The sequence below is a fragment of the Diabrotica virgifera genome, chromosome 2 (genome assembly GCF_917563875.1).
Source record: "Diabrotica virgifera virgifera chromosome 2, PGI_DIABVI_V3a".
Lineage (NCBI taxonomy): Eukaryota > Metazoa > Arthropoda > Insecta > Coleoptera > Chrysomelidae > Diabrotica > Diabrotica virgifera.
The window spans coordinates 162,636,534-162,657,834 of record NC_065444.1 but is presented as its reverse complement, the minus strand read 5'-3'; the positions used below and the strand labels follow the sequence as shown (position 1 = coordinate 162,657,834).

Sequence of the window (21,301 nt, the reverse complement as noted above, 5' to 3'; positions counted from 1 at the left end):
AATCATCGATTACGTCACCACGTACAGATGGATGACGTCACTAGTATGACATATATGCCAAAATATCGTTATTTAAAAATAAAAATCGACCTGTTTCGGGATTTTTCCTTAAGAGTGAGGGCGCAAATATTTTACGGCTATCCCTACTTTTTCTGTCTTTACACGGCAAATTACGTGTAGTAGAATTATCACTGGTATGGATATGTAATAATACTTGACAATGTCATCATTAACTTTAAAGAGATGGCTTTTGAATGTTCTTGGATAACTGTTACTTGTATAATTGCTTAAATTTTTAATTCAGTTAATTAATATAATAATTTTTCCCTAACTATGTATTCAGTGATTGTAATAATTTATATACTGTACGCCAAAAACTAATACTCAATCAAGAAAAGAGGAAAAGTGATCAAGTGATTTTTTAATAATATATTGTTACTATGGAACGCTTACAATTTTGAACATCTTTAACAACAAAATACTTGGATCACAGAATATATCCTGGTGTATTCTCTGCTTGGATCTTCCATAAATATAAACAATAAATATCTTTTTATTAAGTTCACGTCTTAAATCAATTATTTATCAAATACACTATCAATATTATTTATTCAACAACTCAAAATATTCCCGATGCCATATATGCCATGTCAAATATTTAAAATTGTCACTGTCTTGTCACCAAATTCTATTCGACCCAGTGCGTTGTATGACAAAGATAGCAAATGTTCGATTTGGAAAATATCACCACGGACATAGTGTCCATTTTTTTCGAATCCTGAAAAAATTAATAAATATTTTTAAAAACTTTAAACGCAGAGACTAAATTATTATCGAGGCCGAAAGTCCCTTAGAATAAATAAATAGTTTCTTTTGAATGAGATATTTAAAATTAAAAATCACCCTAAATTTTTTCGTTTTTGTCATCCCTGTAACTTATTAAAATAAACAATATAGAAGTTTTCAGGGACTTTCGGCCCTCGGGAATAATACAATCTTTCATTCTGCGTTTAAATTTTTCAAAAATACTATTAGTTTTCTCAGGATTCGAAAAAAATGAATCCCATTTAAATAGCATTGGAGCCGAAACTTTGTACCGATCCCCTTAAAGTGTCCGGTTTACGAAATAACGAATTTATTCCTTCCATTTGCACCATACTGTATATGAGTGTCTCAAACTTGTATATACCAACAAGCAGTACTTTCAACCGTTTAACATATCTCACAACTTTGACACTAGAAACAAATTTAATTATGATATCCCTTATCATAGGCTCGCATTACTGAAAAAAGGAGCTTTATACGCAGGTATACAATTCTTTAACCACCTACACTACAGCTTCCGGAGCGAACCATGGCCGATGAGAGAAATCCTCTCTGCATAGAGTTTAGGTGGGTATACGACCGACGACAGCGTTTCTCATCGGCCATGGTTTGCTCCGGGAGGCATCTAAACATTCCGTATATGTATTTGGAAACTAGGAGTTTTCTATTGGCTATATTAAATATTCGTACACCGAAAAAGATAAGTTTTTATTAGAGTCTGTTAAAAGGAGATTAATTTTAAAATACTTTTTACTGTATTATTAAATAAAAATAAAACAATTATAGAATTTGGAATGTTATTTGGTGCGAAATTCATATACGGTATGTTAAATATTCGTAGAACAAAAAGACGATTTTCATTAAAGCCAGTTAAAATGAGACTGGTTTTTAATAGTATATTATACAACGAGCATTTAATGATGGTCATTATGAAGTGAGTATAAGGGATACGAAACGAGCTGCCTAGCGGCGAGTTTCGTATAGAGTACGAGCTTCATAATGATAATTAAATGCAAGTTGTATACACGATTTTTTCTATGATCGTTCACAAAAAAATATATTCAACTTTATTAATTTTGTTACGCAAACAAATTAAGTAGTTTGTCAGTCTGACAGTTTGTTTACATATTGAGAATTGTCAAAGCGTATATATTTGACTCGCCATTGGTTACTGCGCGTGTGCCACCTTTATCGCGAATGTCATATCGCGATTCTATTGGTTAAAAATCTGTATCATATTGAAAATCTGTATCATAATGAAGTTCATTATGATACAGGTAGTGACATCATAATTGATATATTATAGTATGAGAATAGAAAAATTATTGTTAATGTATTATTAAAGATCCATAAGGAAAAGGTTTTCCTGTAGTTGGCTGTATACCATATAATACAAAAAAACGAATAAAGCCCTTTATAAAAGGTCTATATTTAAAATCCCTAAAAAGGGCTACATCACAGAACTAGTTTTCGATTGGTTGACCAATCATCATCAGTGCTTTCCTAAAATGAATATAACCTTATAAAATGGTGCAAAGGTTTTAAAATTTTGACCACGGTTAAAAAAGTTGTACGTTATACTCACGTGATCTTACATGCTAACCACCAAAATATTTGTAATTATGTAATATATGTAAATAAAATTTGTAATATATTTTGATGGTTAACATGGTGAGGACACGTGAGTAGGTATAACCTACGACTTTTTTTAAACGTAGTCAAAATTTTAAAACCTTTGCATTATTTTATCAGGTTATATTCATTTTAGGAAAGCACTGATGATGATTGATCAATCAATCTAAAACTAGTTCTGTGATGTAGCCCTTTTTAGGGATTTTAAATATAGACTTTTTATAAAGGACTTTATTCATTTTTTTGTATTATATGGTATACAGCCAACTACAGGAAAACCTTTTTCCTTGTGGATCTTTAATAATACATTAATTATAATTTTTCTATTCTCATACTATAATATATCAATTATGATGTCACTACCTGTATCATAATGAACTTCATTATCATACATATTTTCATTAAGACACAGATGTTTAACCAATAGAATCGCGATATGACATTCGCGATAAAGGTGGCACACGCGCAGTAACCAATGGCGAATCAAATACATACTCTTTGACAGTTCTCAATATGTAAACAAACTGTCAGACTCACAAACTACTTAATTTGTTTGCGTTACAAAATTAATAAATTTGAATATATTTTTTTGTAAATTATCATAGAAAAAATCGTGTAAACAACTTGCATTTAATTACCATTATGAAGCTCGAACTCTATACGAAACTCGCCGCTAGGCGGCTCGTTTCGTATCCCTTATACTCGCTTCATAATGACCATCATTAAATGTTCGTTGCATAATATACTATTAAAAAGCAGTCTCATTTTAATTGGCTTTAATAAAAATCGTCTTTTTGTTCTATGAATATTTAACATACCGTATATGAATTTTGCACCAAATAACATTCCAAATACTATAATTATTTTATTTTTATTTAATAATACAGTAACAAGTATTTTAAAATTAATCTCCTTTTAACAGCAGTGGCGAAGCGTCCATGTAACCACTGTTACCATTGGTAACAGTTACAAATCTTACAAATAAATATTTTATGACTATTACGAAATAATTTCATTTATATTTTTTACCAACAGAAATACTTGTTAATAGTACCTAATTCAGTAAATAGTCAACCCATGGCACGTTATCATAATATATTATTATGCTGTTACCAATACTGGCACTGGTAAACGGTACGCAGGAGAAACCCTCGCTATCGATCGGGACTAGCTCTGAAAATTTTGAAGGAGCGACGGGTCTAGAGACGGCGCGCGGGCACGCTGTGCATATCAGTAGTGTCACCATTTTGAAGATTGGTAACGTTGGTTTAGTACCTATTACAGATTACAGTGTGCGTGCATTTAAACATGGAAGAGTGTTGCTACGTATTGCGTAATTGATCAACTACTTGAAAAGTCATTCTACTTGTATATTTTTTTATATATTATTTTAAAGAAAAAAATGATATTATTGAAAATGGAAGAATTAAAATATAAACAATAGTTTTCAAAATCTGTTCTTTTTCCTACTTGTTCATTTTTTTATGTTAATTTTATGGTAGAATAATATGTTTAGTTTGTTTATTATTTATTGTTATACCTGTTACATATACATAATTACATACATATAATTTGGGAATAGTGATTTGTTTAATTTTATCCCACAGGATTGAAAACAAAAACTTATATTTGGGCGGTTCAAAATATTTTTTTAAATAAGATTTTTTTACATCTGGTTTTGGTAACACTTTATAGAAAAACTCACGCGTCGCCACTGTTTAACAGACTATAATAAAAACTTATCTTTTTCGGTGTACGAATATTTAACATTCCGTATATGAATTTGGAACCGAATAACATTCCGTATATGCGTTTATGACCTCGCCGCCTATTGGTTAAAATATGACCGCGTGCTGCAACGAACCAATAGAAAACCCCTAGGTTCCAAATACATATACAGAATGTTTAGATGCCTCCGGGAGTTGTACCTACGTATACATTTGAAGATATCTGATGATATCTCGATGATAAAAAGGGAGACAGTAAGCTTTTTGTGTAAACTAGAAACATACACAATAACAGATTTTGTAAATAGTACATGGAACTAATATATCTAAATGTATATAAACTTATGTAAGTAGTGCACTTGCTAATCATTGTTTCTCTACTTGTATGTAAATGTCATATTTTTAAAACAATATCATTGACTGGCTTTGTACATTTTTTAAAATAGTCCATGTAGTGAGACCGCTCCCGTCTGAAAAACATTTCTAATTCGGTTTCTCTGCGGATTCATATTCAAAAATGTCCCCTTTAAACTAATCTGAAGGGTGCCGGACGGAATTTTTGGGCAGAAATTGTTTAAACAATTTTTTTAAACAAATACATAAGATCACCTTTTATTGCTCCAAAAATATATTTTTAGGTTTTTTGGGTCATTCTAAACAAGAAAGTTTATTGACAGTTTTCGAGTAATAGGCGATTTAAAATCTAAAAAATGCGAAAATACGCATTTTCGAGGCTTAAAAACTCATATTTAGTTTAGTATTTTTAAGGGTGGCAATAACTTGGATTAAAGTTTAAACATTCCTTTTTAAGATTCAGAAGAGTGATCGGGTCTAGCTTCAATTTAGACCGCAGTTTTTTAATTGTTAATTATGCGTGTCTATCCGGTTTTTTTTGCCGATGCGGAGCGCACTATTTTCAAAAATCTCCTATTTTCCTCCGAAAAATATTTTTTCTAGATTCTTTGGGACATTTTAAATAAAATAAGTTCTTGATGTTTTTCTCAAAAGTTAGTAGTTTTAAAGTTATAAGCGATTTAAAATCCGAAAAATAACAAAAAAACACATTTTCGCATCTTAAATCGCTTGTAACTTTAAAACTAGTAACTTTTGAGAAAAATGTCAAGAAACTTATTTTATTTAGAATGTCCCAAAGAATCTAGAAAAAATATTTTTCGGAGGAAAATAGGAGATTTTTTAAAATAATGCGCGTTGCACCGGCAAAAAAACGGATGAACACGCATAATTAACAATTAAAAAACTACGGTCTAAATTGAAGTTAGACCCGATCACTCTTCGGAATCTTGAAAAGGAATGTTTAAACTTTAATCCAAGTTATTGGTACCCTTAAAAATACTAATTTAAATACGAGTTTTAGAGCCTCGAAAATGCGTATTGTCGCATTTTTTAGATTTTAAATCGCCTATAACTCGAAAACTGTAAATTTTTGAGAAAAACCTCAAGATACCTTTCTTGTTTAGAATGACCAAAAAACCTAAAAATATATTTTTTGGAGCAATAAAAGGTGATCTTATGTATTTGTTTAAAAAAATTATTTTTTTTTTTTTTATTTAATGTTGTAATATTTACAATCTGTCCTCAACTGAGAACAATAGGTAAATTATTTGACAAAAATTGAAAATTTTGACCTGTAGAGGGAGATCCAGTGATCACCCTCTTTACATAAATTAAATTAAAACAAATTAAAATAAGTTTAGTTATCACAGATTATTCGAATCTTCTTGCTAGATCCACTACTTTGAATCTCTTCAGGCGTCGTACATCATTGTGGTCATCAGTAAGGTTGCTGGCTAACTCATTTGGATGAGATTCTAGTCTCTTGGAATATTTTTTGTAATATTCCGTTATTACTGTTTTTATGGATGGCACATTGAGGTCTTGCTCTATCACATAGTTTGGCACGTACCAAGGGGCATTCAGCATTGTTCTAAGGACTTTGTTCTGGAATCTCTGCAATATTTCTAGGTTAGTTTGACTGGCTGTCCCCCAAAGTTGGATACCATAGGTCCACACTGGTTTTAATATAGTTTTATATATCAGCAGTTTGTTTTCAAGTGATAGTTGAGATTTACGACCGATGATCCAGTACATTTCTCGAAATTTTATTCCTAGTTGTTTTCTTTTTGTAAAAATGTGTTTTTGCCAAGTTAATCTCCTATCAAGATGGATTCCTAGGTACTTGACAGTATCGGTTTGTGGGAGTTGAGTTTCATTTAGTGTTACAGATGGACATGTTTGTCTTCTCATGGTGAAGGTTACGTGGATGGATTTACTCTCACTCGCCTTTATCTTCCATTTTTTAAGCCATATTTGTATATTATTAAGGTCTTTCTGAAGGGTTCTGGATGCTGTATTTGGATCATGGTGAGAGGCTAGTACAGCAGTGTCATCAGCAAAAGTTGCACACGTTGTTTTGTTACTTGTGGGTAGGTCAGCAGTGTAGAGCAAGTACAATATCGGTCCCAAGACACTTCCTTGTGGTACTCCGGCTTTTATTGGTCTTAGGCTTGTGTATTCATTATCCTGCTTGACTAGGAAATGTCGGTTGGAAATATAGCTTTTTAGGATTTGATAAAAAGGATGAGGAAGGTTTTTCTTTAGTTTAAAGAGCATACCAGCATGCCATACCTTGTCGAAGGCCTGACCAATGTCCAGGAATGCAGCAGAACAATACCTTTTATTTTCTAGATCACTTCTGATGTGTTTTACCAGTCTATGTACCTGTTCTATCGTTCCGTGTTGTGTTCTGAACCCAAATTGGTGTTGGGGAATTAGTTTCCTTTCTTCTATAACTGGGGATAATTGTTTAAGGAGAAGTTTTTCCAAAATTTTTGATAGAACAGGTAGCAGGCTTATTGGTCTGTATGAAGTCACCTGAGTTTTATTTTTCCCTGGCTTAGGTATGAGAATAATTTGAGCAACTTTCCATTGTTCTGGGTAGTAACCTAGCCTAAATATTGCATTAAATACTTGCGTTATCATTTTCAGACCTTTGCATGTCAATTGCTGCAGTACTTTCCCGTTGATCAGGTCATACCCTGGAGCTTTTTTTGGACTGATTTCATGCTGGATCATATTTCTAACTTCTTTAGTGGTGATTTTTTGTATAGGTAAATCCATCTGGTAGGGCGATTCCAGGAAGTCATTTATTTCTTCCTCTGTGTCACCATCTTCCATGGGATGTGGCTGGAATACATTAGTGAGGTGATTTGCAAATGCTTCGGCTTTTTCCTTATTATTTCTACACCAGTTTCCCTCTTGGTTTCGTATTGGTGGTATTTGTTGTTTCGGGTGTTTGATTTTTCTCGTGGCCTTCCAAAGGGTATATTCACTATCTGCGTTTGCTGATAAACCTGTAAGATATTCTTGTATTTTGTTATTTTTGATATTATGCAATTGTAGTTTAATTTCCTTGGTGATTTTATTTAATTTCGCCTTGTTCTCATGTGTTCTTTTTCTTCGCCACTCTTCCTTTATTTTTCTCTTTCTAGCAATCATTTCCTTTATTACAGTTGGGCAATTCTCTTTCAATTCTGTTTGGTAGCAGTCAGGGGTAGCATACCAAGCAGCTTCTTGTATAGATTTCTGAAGATTTTCTACTGCTGCGTAGATGTCACTTTCTGTTTTCAATGGGATGTTTATGTCAATTAGTTCATCTAGTTTAGTCTTGAAAATGCTCCAGTCTGTTTTGTTACTGTATAGTGATGGTTGTTTAGTACTGTTTGTTATTTGTGCATACCATGTCGCGATTACGCTAGAGTGGTCAGAGGGTAGATCGTAAAAAAAAAAAAAAAAAACCTAAAAATATATTTTTTGGAGCAATAAAAGGTGATCTTATGTATTTGTTTAAAAAAATTATTTAAACAATCTCTGCCCAAAAATTTCGTCCGGCACCCTTCAGATTTGTTTAAAGAGGACATTTTTGAATATGAATCCGCAGAGAAACCGAATTAGAAATGTTTTTCAGACGGGAGCGGTCTCACCACATGGACTAAAACTTTATGTACGTAAGTGTAATTTATTTTATTATTTATTTATTAAACCAAAAAATCCACAAAACATTAAAAATGTTTTCTTGACATTTCTGTTTATAATTATAGGAGTTCATAAATCGGCTAGCACAACCCAAAAGACAATTTAAGTCAGACCAAAATTTAAATAAAGATGAGTATGTGCCGATGGCAGAAGCTCTAAAGAAATTCCAAAATGCTACTCCTAAACGTTTTCGCACAAGAGTAAATAGTTCACACGAACCTTTGAAGTGTACTATCCCGCAATCTCCTAAATTACAAACAACAGTAAGAAGTCGTCCAGTCCACGTACTCTCATATGAAGAACAACAAAGAATGGCGGCAGAAGAGGCTAAAAAGTAAGCATCATCAACATATATTTATTTGTAAAAATATTTTTGATTTTGATAAGATATGGTCGCTAATTTTTGATATATACTCAGTGACATTAGAAGTGTTACACCCAGAAGGAATCATTTCTTGAACTTAATTTTTTGGCAACATGGTAAATTTACATCAAGAATGAAACGATAACGTTGACAAGAATTTTTATTAACATGTAATAAAAAAATGAATGTGTTTGGCGATCCCGTAGCTGAATACACTTCTGTGCACGTCTAGGTATTGACAAAATGCGATGTCTGCTTGTGGCACCTCGTTCCAAACAACTTGAACTTCATGGATTAACTGTGCCAGACTCTATTGATAATAGTGCAAAGTGGACAGTCTCCTTCCGATCATATTCCACACATGTTCGATAGGATTTAAATCCGGTGAACGAGTTGGCCACGGCGAAACATTAACGTCAGCTTCTTGGAGAAAGTGCATAGTCTTGCTGAAAAAGGGCGTGTCGATGGCCGTCTTGATAAGACACTAAAGTGGTTTGTAAGATATCATTAACATAACGCGCAGCTGTCATACTGCCTCGAATAAACACAAGTGGTGATCGGCTACCATAGGCAATAACCCACAAACCATTACTCCAACTGGCCTCTGTACATGCCTCTCAACAGCAAATCCGATATCTCGTCGCTCTCCACGGCGCACAGTGTTCAAAATTGGTCAAAACGTGATCGAAACTAAATTTGTTTAAACTGTAAAAGTTATCTCGCTGAAAACTTAGAATATTTGAGGTATTATACCGTATAACGAGTATATATATATATATATATATATATATATATATATACATCTTTATATCATACCTGAACCATCTGGAAAACCGTACAATCCTGAACCTCCTATATCTAGAGTATTTAGAGTTGCCCACGGCACGCTTATATTCATTAATTCTAGCGGGGATTTCAAAAATGTATATATACAAAAGAAATTTTTAATATTTTTAAAGATATATAAATAGGGATTTTACATAATATTGACATAATCCTGATCCCCTTGTTATTTCAGTCAATTCTGAACCCAAACATATGTGTATATATACAAACCTGAGCCTAATAGATGTTGCCAGTTTTAAGTGAAATGGGATTCTTAAGGAAATTTTCGTATGGCTTCAGTAAGTAGTCAAAATAAAAATTAACAAAAGAAAAGCAAGAATTATCTTTTACATATGCATAAGTTTACACCTTTTTGGAGAGTTACAATTTATCTAGTAAATTATTTGTATTGTTCATTAAGTGAACAAATAGACAAACCCTTCTGTTTATTTATTTTCCGGAGAAGAATAAATTGAATATAACTCTTATAATGTTAGTCTCTTATAATGGTGGTCCCTGGGATTGGGATCTCAGATTACAAGAACACTCGCCTGTGGAGTAATGACAGCAGTTATTTAGTTAGTTAGTTTATTTTTCAAAATAATAAACATCCAGGCTTTAAAAAATTACAAATTATAAATATCTCAAAAACAAACTATTAAACTGATTGTACTAAAATATTATATATAAGAAATTAAAGCAACCTCTTTTATCAAACACAATGATAAACTCGTTGGCGTAAGTTTTGATTGTATCTCAACAACAACAAATGTTTAAAAATGCAAAAATGAAATACATAGTGGATTGCACAGTAACGTTACATAGTATTTAAAAATAATACCTAATATAAAACTCATTAATTAAAAAAGGGTTTTAAACAGTAACAAACTTGTCGGCGAAGGTATCACATTACTGCAAAAGATCGGTCCCACATAATGAATATCATAAAGAAGGCGAACCCATCATAATATTGCAAAACGATATTATGTCCCACCGAATTAACAGCGATGGCATCATATTACTATAAACTATACGTTCCAGGTTCCAGTTCTTATAATGAATGTCAAAAATATGACGTACCTATGTTGACAGCAATTTATGCAAATTAACAAAAAAGGAATAAATCAGGAAAGTATTCGGTACAATAATTTATTATCAAAAGTAGGTAGGTACATTTGTACATTACTTGATTTTATTATTTATTATAGCTTAAGTAATGGCAATTTCAATTGCCTGCAAGCGTAAAAATAATGTGATACAGATCAAAAATAAAAAAAATAATGTCTTTCAAAATAGTGAAAAAAAATTAAACATCAACTAAAAAATATTTGAAAAATAGTGTTTAATATTTAAGTTTTCCTTTATACATATATTATAAACGACAGCTTTGATACTTGTGCATTTTATTTCTATAAATACCTCGAGACTCATATAAGTTGATGCACTTCTACCTTAACGGGAGGCTTTCTGTTTTTAATATGGTCGGAAAAATATTCTGCGATAATGCTTTTTTGTTGCTTTGTCCATGGTTGTCTCCTATCAATAAAGATTTTCTTTTTTAAATGGCCCTTTTTTTGGTGGTTCTTTATTATTATCTAAGTTAGCTGAAGTAGATGGAATCTGGTAATCGGCGTTTAGATTATCATCCAATATATATTTTCCATTTCTTCACCTTGCGCGTCAGAGAGAGGAGGTAAGTTAATGTCAATTTCGTCTAAAGTTTTACCTTTGTATTTTTCAGCTCCTTCCATCATTAAAAGTAAAAGTTTAGAAATTTTAGCAGTTTGTTATACTTTTTCAGACAAAGGATAATAATTGCAATGCGTTTGTAATGTGTGTCCCATGAATTTGCTTAATTGCTCCATATCATTATTGTAAAATTGGAGAAGTTGAGTAATGGTGGCCAAATGCTTTCGAAGTTTTGTTGCTGTTATACTCGCAGGTCTCTCCAACTGGCATTTCTTGGCATATTTATGAATAATTTTAGTTCCATCAACAAATCCTCTTCCAGTGGTGTGAAATACAAAGTCACTTTCAATTACAAAGTTATTTCTACAGTGTAAAATATAATCGAAATGAATTTTCATTGATAGTGATAACAACATGGGTACTCCTCTTCCACGCTTACCTCTTATAACAAAACGACTGTAAGTTTTTAATAAACATTTTTCAGCTTGAGTTAAACATTTTTCGAATTCGGTATCATTTTCACCCCCTAAATTAATCCATTTAAACGTTTTGATCTTTAGCTGAGCCACCTCTGCTGGTCTTCGTCTGTTAAGAAGAATGACTTGCGCATACAGTGTGTCTTTTAATGAATTATAGGTCTTAAAATCATACTCATCTGATTTTAATTTGTCAAATAATTCTTCTGCAGTTGTTTGCAAAAAAATGTTAAGTTTCTTGAGGTCGTTAGTAAGCGGCAAAAGTTCTTCCTTGTTCCATTTATTCTGATTGAAATTGGTACATGCTTGTGCAGACACTTAATTGCACCATTGGGATTCTATAAGATTTTTCAATATTTTAAGGTCTTTTCTCTCATCGCGTGTGTCCTCAATCTGAACAAGATTAATATCTGCTAAGTCGCAAGATTTTCTTTATAAATAAAATTTAATAAAAAACTTTGGTCTTGGTAAAAGGTATATTATTTTAAAAAGCCCTATAGGGCTACAAACATCGAACAGAACGTTTTCGCTCTAAAAAGAGCATCATCAGTGTTGCAAGAACATGGTGAGCCAACCAAAAAATACGAAGGTCAACGCCTTTCAAAAATGGACTAAAAGTCACATCAAAATGCTAACATAGCAAATTCCAAAGGATGGATATAATCCCTAAGGATATGGCCCTCCATATATATGGCCCAAACATATGACTCCCACAGGTTGTAAGTGGGTCAAAGGTAACAAATTAGGTCATTGTGTTACAAGAGCTGACAGGCAACTCAATGGTATATACTCAATGGTATACAGCCAGCTACAGGAAATTCTTCCTAGTGGATTTTTTTATAAATGTCCCAAAATTTATGGCCAACGTTGGTGACTCATAATTTTCTGTTTCTGGATTATATTTTGCCAGTTTATTAACTCCAGAAATTATTAGTTGAAAATGCTTTAGGCGAAGAATACCTATAAGTTTCTTAATCTCTGGATTTTGTAGTCTTGCAAAGTGTAAGAGTTTTGCAAGTCTTCGCATATTCTTTCTTACCAAATCCATATTGCCTTTACTTTGACGGCCTTTTATGTACGAATATGTATACTGACAAATTAAGGGATCTTTTTTGGCAATAATATTTATGTCATCTGCGTGCATCCTGAAAAATTTTTTTGATTTTAATAAATCGTCATGTTTAAGAAAATGGTGTAGAAACAAAGTAGTTTGTCCGTCGCTTTGGGTCGTTCGTCTTCTATTATTATCCTTATCATAATTATTAGACGGACAAATTTTGGTATGCCTAAGTAAACATTTTTTCTTATAGTATCCCAAACAATACTTGCACGGTAGATATTTATCTGCACTTGACGACTTATCAGTAAGGTTTGTCCTTTAACAGGTCTTAATGCGGCGTCTGCCCGATTTCCGATAAAATTTACCTTCTTAAGTTTGACAAAGCCAATCGTCTCTCTTTCAAATTAACTTTATGGCATAATATTTAACTACCTCAATTTCTTTTGAGTGCCATTAAGAAATATGTCTAGCAAAATGAGATTGTACATCTTTTTCGCAATAGAAGCAAAAATCCCTTGGATCTTTGTAATTTTTCCTCAACGTTTTTTCAACAAATGGCTAAAAAAATGTACAATGAATCAAACACATTAAAAGAAATAGGAAAGATTTAAGTAAAGTAACATTAAAAAAATAATCATAGTTGATTTTAACTTATTAGACACAAAATCTTGTGTCCAAGTTATTTCGTCATTTACGACTTGTCAGATAGGCTTTTTATACATGTAGCTGAGTTTGGTTTGTTTTGTTGGACACAAAAAACCGTCTTACGAGCCGTAAACGACAAAACAAACTTACCAGGGTATGTCATGTCTAATGGATTAAAATCAATTCTGCTTCTTTCCTTACGTTATAGGCTTTCTCACAGATTGTTAGTTTGATAATTATTGGAGTTTAGGAAAGCGTAAAGTACCAAATTGTTTTGTATGCCATATTATACTGCTTATATCGTAATTTAAAGCCATGGAATGGAGCCTCAATGTTAGGCATTTCTCGTAGGAATCGAATTACGAACAGGGAGATAAGACGGAGAAGAGGAGTGACGGATACCATACTAAAGTGGAACTGGGCTGGACACATAACTAGAATGTCGGATAACAGATGGACACAGCAAATAATACACTGGAGACCAAGACAAGAAGCATATCGAAGTAGAGGTCGTCCGCCAACCAGATGGTCTGAAGAAATAAAACGGATCGACAAAAATTGGATGCAAACAGCACAAAACAGAAATGCATGGAAAATACTGAGGGAGACCTATATCCAACAGTGGATAGATCCGGGTTGAATGATGATCATGATCGTAATTTAATTGAGTTATTACCTTCTCTTCTAGAGCAAGAGATGATATCCTTTTAGCTACAGAACTGCTGCTTGTCTGTTGCCCCTTTTCACTTTCCTTCTCCACTTGATGTTTACTATCAAAATTTAAGAGTTTCTGTATTATTAGGGATTCGTCCTTCTCGCGCTTCTCTCTTTCAACCGGTTTTTTTAAATGATATTGAAGAAACGTTATTCGCGTGATCCGCTCTATCAACCACTTCTTCAAGTATTAACGAATCGTTCTCACGCTGCTTGCTGTCAACCAATTCTTCACATATTTGTGGATGGCTCTTTCTTAGTAGAATACTTAAATTTGAGAACTGCAAGAATAGTCTGGGCAGATTATCGGAGAATAAGCAATTTTTGGGAAAAGTTATTTACCAGCAATTTTATTGCTGGAATCGAATCTTATGATCCTATATATTAATAATATAGGTACGCAAAGTCCACAGATAGTGTGCTACTTTTCTATAAACAAAATGGCGCCCGAAAATCGTGTATTTTCAATCTTTGCACTACAACTCCAAAGATTTTAACTTTACACCAAAAACACCCAAATAAAAATTCACCCTAATGAAATTCTGCATAGAGACAGATTTTTCTCGATTTACTTCGACAAAATTTTTTTTCGGAAAATGCGGGTTTTTTTCAACAAAATTTTTAATTTTCAACTAAAATTTTAGGTTAGTAATTATTTATGAATAATTAAACAACTTAGTGATATAAGAGCTCTTTTGGTATCGATTTTATTTCCAGAAGCCGATGGAAATTTAATAAACAGTTTAGCAACAATTAAATTGTTAATTAAATATTTAGGGTCGCCATAATAACCACAATAATTATGATGCATAAGAATAACTATGATTCTTGTATAAAATGGCACTATACCTATCTAATGTACTTTACAGAATTGAAATTGGACTATTTGAGCGGCCTTAGGAATATTTTAAAATTATAAACAATTTTTTGCCTTATAAACAAATATAATATCACGGAAAATATTAAATTAAATTAAATTATGAAAACGGTCTTGGAAAGAAAGCGGCAGGACGCTTCTTTTAAAAGAAAAACTGTTTAATTGCAATGAGTGGTTCCTGAGATACAACCGGTATGTAGTTGACCGGCATGTACGGCGAAGATATACATAATAGGATGGTAAATTTTCGAATCATCACCTTTCTATTTCGGTTCTCTTTCTCCGCACAAATTTTCATATCGTCAAAAGAATATGTTATTATAATAATAAAAACTATCGGTATTACGAGTGAAAAATACCAAAAATACCAAAATTTCAATAAAACATCAGGTTGGAGAAAATGGAATGTCAACGTTCAAAATCGGTATACGTTAAACAAAAATGCATTTTCTCGGCTTCCCATGGAGCAATTTTCTTCAATTTTTTTTGTTCCCAATTTTGTTCCTTTGACATTAATAAATGTCAAAGTTGTTTTTGTTTTGTTAAATAAGATTTAAATTTTCTGTTATGTTTTCTCTAGAAATTTAATATACATTTAATCCTTAAACCCTTTTTCTCAAAGTGAGAATTTATTTTAATCCCTTCTGTATAACTTAACTTTACCTAACTTATAAACACATATCAACCATCAATTTACAACGTCCTTTATTATTCATATTCACTTTTAAATCGAGCGCACACAGCGACGTTCCTGAACCAAAACAAACGACTGTTGCAAAGTTACAAAACTAAAGAATATAATATATACCTATTAACAAATCTGTCAGGCTAAAAATAGAATTCGCCGAATCTTTACACAAAATAACGACAAAGCAATGTTGCCACATGGTATGGATCAGGATGGTATTAATTGTGATATATACATAAAGATCATGTATATTCGAGAAATTGTTTCCAGCGCCAAAGTGGCAAATGTCTGAACTAAAAGATACAATGCTGAACCATACTACAAACAGGTTTCTCTCGGATTCCAAATGGCATATTGAATTGAAAGTTAATCAGTTTTGTCCGCTGATGACACCACTAGTTTAAAAAAATTATTTATATTGTAAGTTTAAAAATATATGTCAGTTATAAAAGGAAAACAATCCTGAACCAATATACAGGTTCAGGATGGTTAACGTGGTTCAGGTTTGTGTTTAAGTTTTACTATCGAAGGCTCAGGATTGTACTATAAATGAATGTATATATATATATATATATATATATATATATATACATCCTTCGTACAAAGTCAGTCCATTAGACAAAACAGTTATCCCGAGCCATCGATTTCTGATAGAGTTAGAGGAGTATATCTTTCAAATTTAAACTTAGGTGATATGTGACGTAATGAATTATGAAATATATACTTGACATAGTTTGCAAATAAAAGATTTGTAGAAAAAAAATATATCACCTAAAAATTTCTAACAATCCTGAGCCGATAGCAGATTCATACAAACCCAGTCCATCTTTATACTCCAATAGGTATCCATACGGTAACTCCCGAGCCAGGCAGTGTTGCCGTAATATTAAAACGCGTAAAAAGTGCAGACTTTTAAATCATTTTACATTTGGCCGTTTTCGTCTACAAAATCAACTTCACAGTCTCGTCTACAAATTTCACGCCTAGAAATTTTAAATACAACGTACTTAGTTGAAATGGGAAGTAAAAGTTACGAGATTTAAATTAGAACTTGTTCGAGTTACGAGATTTAAATCATAAATTTACTTTTATATACGGGTCATTCCATTTCAAATCACTCAATTTTGGAGCAAAAAAAATTTTGGACCTCCGATTTGTCTGAAAATTGGTATATAGCTTCTGCAGGACGTAAAAATAAGATATTTAAGGTCAAAAAATCTTCTTCTTTTTTTCTCAAAATGTTATTTTATGCGATTTTACAGTGATTTGGTGTTTATTTATACAAATTTGCATTTTCTATCGTAAAGTATCAATGGAAAACATAATATTTTAATAGAAGGGACTCAAAAATGTCATTATATGGCATTATAACAAGTTACTTTGATTCAAAACAAGCTTTTGATCAAATTTTATAGCGTAGAAAACGTTAAAATACCGTTTTTTACATTTTTATCCATTCCCAAAATACATCATAATCGATTTGGCTGAAAATTTGCCAACAGATAGACAAAGCATGAAACTTTAAGTGATGAGAAGGATTTGAATTATATTACAATACCAAAAAAGTCACATGCAATATTATAGTCAAAATTATAGGCTTCTACTGTAAGTATAATTAACTCAAAAATATCGACCTCACGACAAAAATTGTTAAAAAGAAATTGTAATAATTGTAAATACGATTTATTTGGAACAATTTCAGGTCCTCCCATTTTTGTCGAAAAGTTAAAAATGGCGGAGATATTGAGCAAAACAGGTTCTCCTTTAAAATCAAGATGGCGGCTAACGTAACAGTAGAATTCATTCGTGATTTAAATTTAGGCTACTATTGACTCCCCTAAAGATCAGAAAAATAAAATTTTAGGCAGCTCGGCATTCAAGATCAAATGCTATCCCGACTGGACTAATATATACTTTTGAATCTGATATTACTGCATGTAACTTTTTTGGTATTGTAATATAATTCAAATCCTTCTAACCACTTAAAGTCCTATCTTTTGGCTATCCGTGGGCAAATTTTCAGCCAAATCGATGATGATGTATTTTGGGAATGGAGGAAAATGTAAAAACCGGTATTTTAACGTTTTTTACACTATAAAATTTGATCAAAAACTTGTTTTGATTCAAAATAACTTGTTATAATGCCATATAATGACATTTTTGAGTCCTTTCTATTAAAATATTATGTTTTTCATTGATACTTTACGACAGAAAATGCAAATTTGTTTAAATAAACACCAAATCACTGTAAAATCGCATAAAATAACATTTTGAGAAAAAAGAAGAAGAAGATTTTTTGACCTTAAATATCTTATGTTTACGTCCCGCAGAAGCTATATACCAATTTTCAGACAAATCGGAGATCCAAATTTTTTTGCCTGAGTGATTTGACATGGAATGTACCATACTGATTTTGTGAAGCATACATCTATATTCGTTTAAATACATGGTTTTCTTACTTTTTGCTGGAAAAGTACGACTTTGCTCCCTACAATCAGGTCAGAAAAAGTATACTTTCGGTAAAGGTTGAGGGAAAATTTTTTTTCATATATTATGTAAAGTTTGCTACCTACTAAATAAACTTAAAAAACACCCTGCTAGTTTTCACAATCATAAACTTGTCAGGATGATAAGTTCCACAATTAAAACTTCCCCTGTTCCAGTGTTCCCATACATCAAAGTTTGTCCGACTAAACACCGTTAAGCTATTAACAAATGTTCAGCATGTTATTAATCAACTTTTTTTGGCACGCGGGATCCAGGCCTAAAAATTTATTTAAATATAAACAAATACAAGAAAGTCTAACATTGTGGATATTTAAACATCTCGGAAATTATGAAACGTAAGAATAACTGTTTCAATAAATTTTTGTGAATTGTAAATAAGATATGTACCTCCTACCTACAGTTATTTGCTTATTCACATTTTCACAATGGGATTTGTCGGACTGCATTCACTTAAAATTTTACAATAGGTATTATTACCCTTGTTTACGATCCCGACTTAGCCATAAAAAATATCGGTACCTATCCTATGAATCACTTCCTTTAGTTTAGTCCTTTAATAATTTCATAGTTGGAATTATTATACATATTGTGTTATTTTGTACCTAAATAGTTTGTTTTTACAATTGGAATAATAAACAAAAGATCAGCATTTCTTATGTTAAATTAGTATAAGAATACATAAAATACAACCATGAATATCTGAATATGTCATTCAATAACTTCTAAAAAATTTAATATAATGTGACTAAATATAGTTTTGTCCAATAAATATCTCCCCTTATCGTCAAAAGGTACTTTTAAATGTTTTAACTTTATTCTGCGATTTTGCTTCTTCTTCTTTAAGTGCCGTCTACCAATCGGTGCGGTGGTTTTGATATCATCATCATTCTCTTTACTCTATCTACCGCTGCGCTGAAGAGTTCTACAGAACTGCATTTAAACCAGTTCCTTAAAAATTCTTCAACCATGACACTTTCATTCTTCCAATACTCATTCTGCCTCTTATCTTTTCCTGTAATATCAGTCTTAGCATTTCATATCGCTGTCTCTTCATTACGTGTCCCAGATATTATAAATTTCTTATTTTTATTGTGTACATTATTTCGCATTATTTGTCAAATTCTCGCAATACTTCCGTGTTCGTTTTCTTCTGTGTCCATGCTATTCTAGGCATCCTTCTGTAACACCACATTTCAAATGACTGTAGCTTATTTATATGTTCTTGCTTTAATGTTCAACTTTCAAGTCCATATTGCTGTATCGAGAACACGTAGCATCTCAAAGCTCCTACTCTCAGTTCCAATCCAAGGTCTTTGTTGCAGAAAACTGTTTTCATTTTTACAAACGCACTTCTTGCTATTTCTATCCTGGTCCTTATTTCTGTTGTTTGTTGTTTTGTCATTATTCTATAAAATCCAGGTTCCTAGGTATTTGTATATATCGACCATTTCTATCGGTGCATATCCCAAATGAATGTTTGGTTGTATGTTTTCTTAGTTAGTATCATGTATTTTGTCTTTTTTGTATTCATTTTTAGTCCATTTTCTTCACAGAAACTGTTTGTTTTGTTTAGTAGTAGTTGGAGTTGTTCAGGAGAGCCTATGATAATTACAGTATCATCTGCATATCTTATGTTGTTAATAGATCTCCCGTTTGGTATTATTCCTTCACTATGAGAAAGTAATGCTTTTTCAAAAATGGCTTCACTATATACATTAAAGAGTAATGGAGACATAACACATCCCTGCTTAACTTCTCTCCTGATTTCAATTTCTGGACCGGGTTTGTATCTATTATAATTTATGCTCTTTGATTCCTGTAAAGGTTTGTTACTATTCGGAAGTCCCTTTGGTCTATGTTTTTTGTCTTTATAATTTGTACTAATTGTTCATGTCTTACTTTTTCAAATGCTTTCTCAAAATCAACGTAACAAACATGCACATCCACATTCATATCTATACATCTTTGAGCTAACACATTAAAAGCAAATAACACCTCTCTGATTCTTAGTCATTATTAGATTATTTATTTTAGATTATTATTTTTAAAAAGACAGCCCTTTATCGAATGTTAATTTGGTTTTACCGACATTTTTGAAAGTAAAAGTAATATCTTGAGTTAAATATGGGTGGGCACAAAAAATACACCCTTGGTAAAACTTGCTACTAAAGGTCTCTATATAATTTCTCGTTGGTAGGAACATAAAACTTGAAGCCTTCGAGATGTGGCTATACAGGCGAATCCTAAGGATATCATGGACTGACAAAATAACCAACGAGACCGTATTACGAAGAGTGGGCAAAGAAAGAGAGTTGATGTATACCATTAAAAGGAGAAAGTTAGAATATTTTGGACACATAATGAGAAAGGGCACCAAATACAGATTACTGAAGGTAATCCTTCAAGGTAAAGTATTGGGAAAGCGAGGAATTGGGAGAAGAAGAATATCATGGTTAAAGAACCTGAGGAAATGGTTCTCCACAACAACAACTAATCTATTTAAAGCATCAGTTAATAAAATAATTATAGCCAGAATGATCGCCAATATTCGAAACGAATAGGCACTAAAAGAAGAAGAAGGAACATAATCCATATAATTATCTACGTATAATTACATAATCGACATAATTATCCGCCAATGGTGAGGCTGAAAAGAAGAATGTGGAGAAAATCGACAAATCTGAATTACTGGCTTTTACTCGTATTTTATATATTTTTATATATATTCGTTGGTCGAAGACCAACTATTATAGTTAATCAGGATAACCAGGTAGTGCTAGGTGAAAAAGAGAAAATTCATATATGGGAAAACTATATTCAGGAGCTCTTTCATGACGAAAGACCCATGAGTGAAGTTTATACAGACGACCAGCTGACTGGCCCTTCAATTACTAAAGAGGAAATAGAAAAGGCAATATTATATTCAAAAAACAATAAGGCACCTGGACCTGATGAAATCCCTTCAGAAATACTCAAACTACTAGATGAAAGGGGAATTTCAGCACTACAAAAAATATTTAATTTTATTTATGAAACTGGTTGCTATCCTCAGCAGTGGTTGCTCTCTACATTTATTCCCCTACCCAAAAAAGTCAATGCAAAAAGATGTGAGGATCACAGACTCATTAGCCTGATGAATCACACTTTAAAAATATTCTTAAAAATACTACATCAAAGATTATACAAAAAATGTGAATGGGACATCAGTGATTCTCAGT

The 21,301-nt window shown here is 32.1% G+C and overlaps 1 protein-coding gene across 1 annotated transcript in view; it reads left to right on the top strand.

Annotated features, from left to right (window-relative positions):
- Nucleotides 1-21,301, top strand: part of LOC114330701 (targeting protein for Xklp2 homolog) — a 95,414-nt gene that overhangs the window by 28,008 nt on the left and 46,105 nt on the right. The window contains exon 5 of the mRNA XM_050644057.1: nt 8,303-8,571. Within this exon, the coding sequence (XP_050500014.1) occupies nt 8,303-8,571 (269 nt within the window). The remainder of the gene's footprint in view (nt 1-8,302; nt 8,572-21,301) is intronic.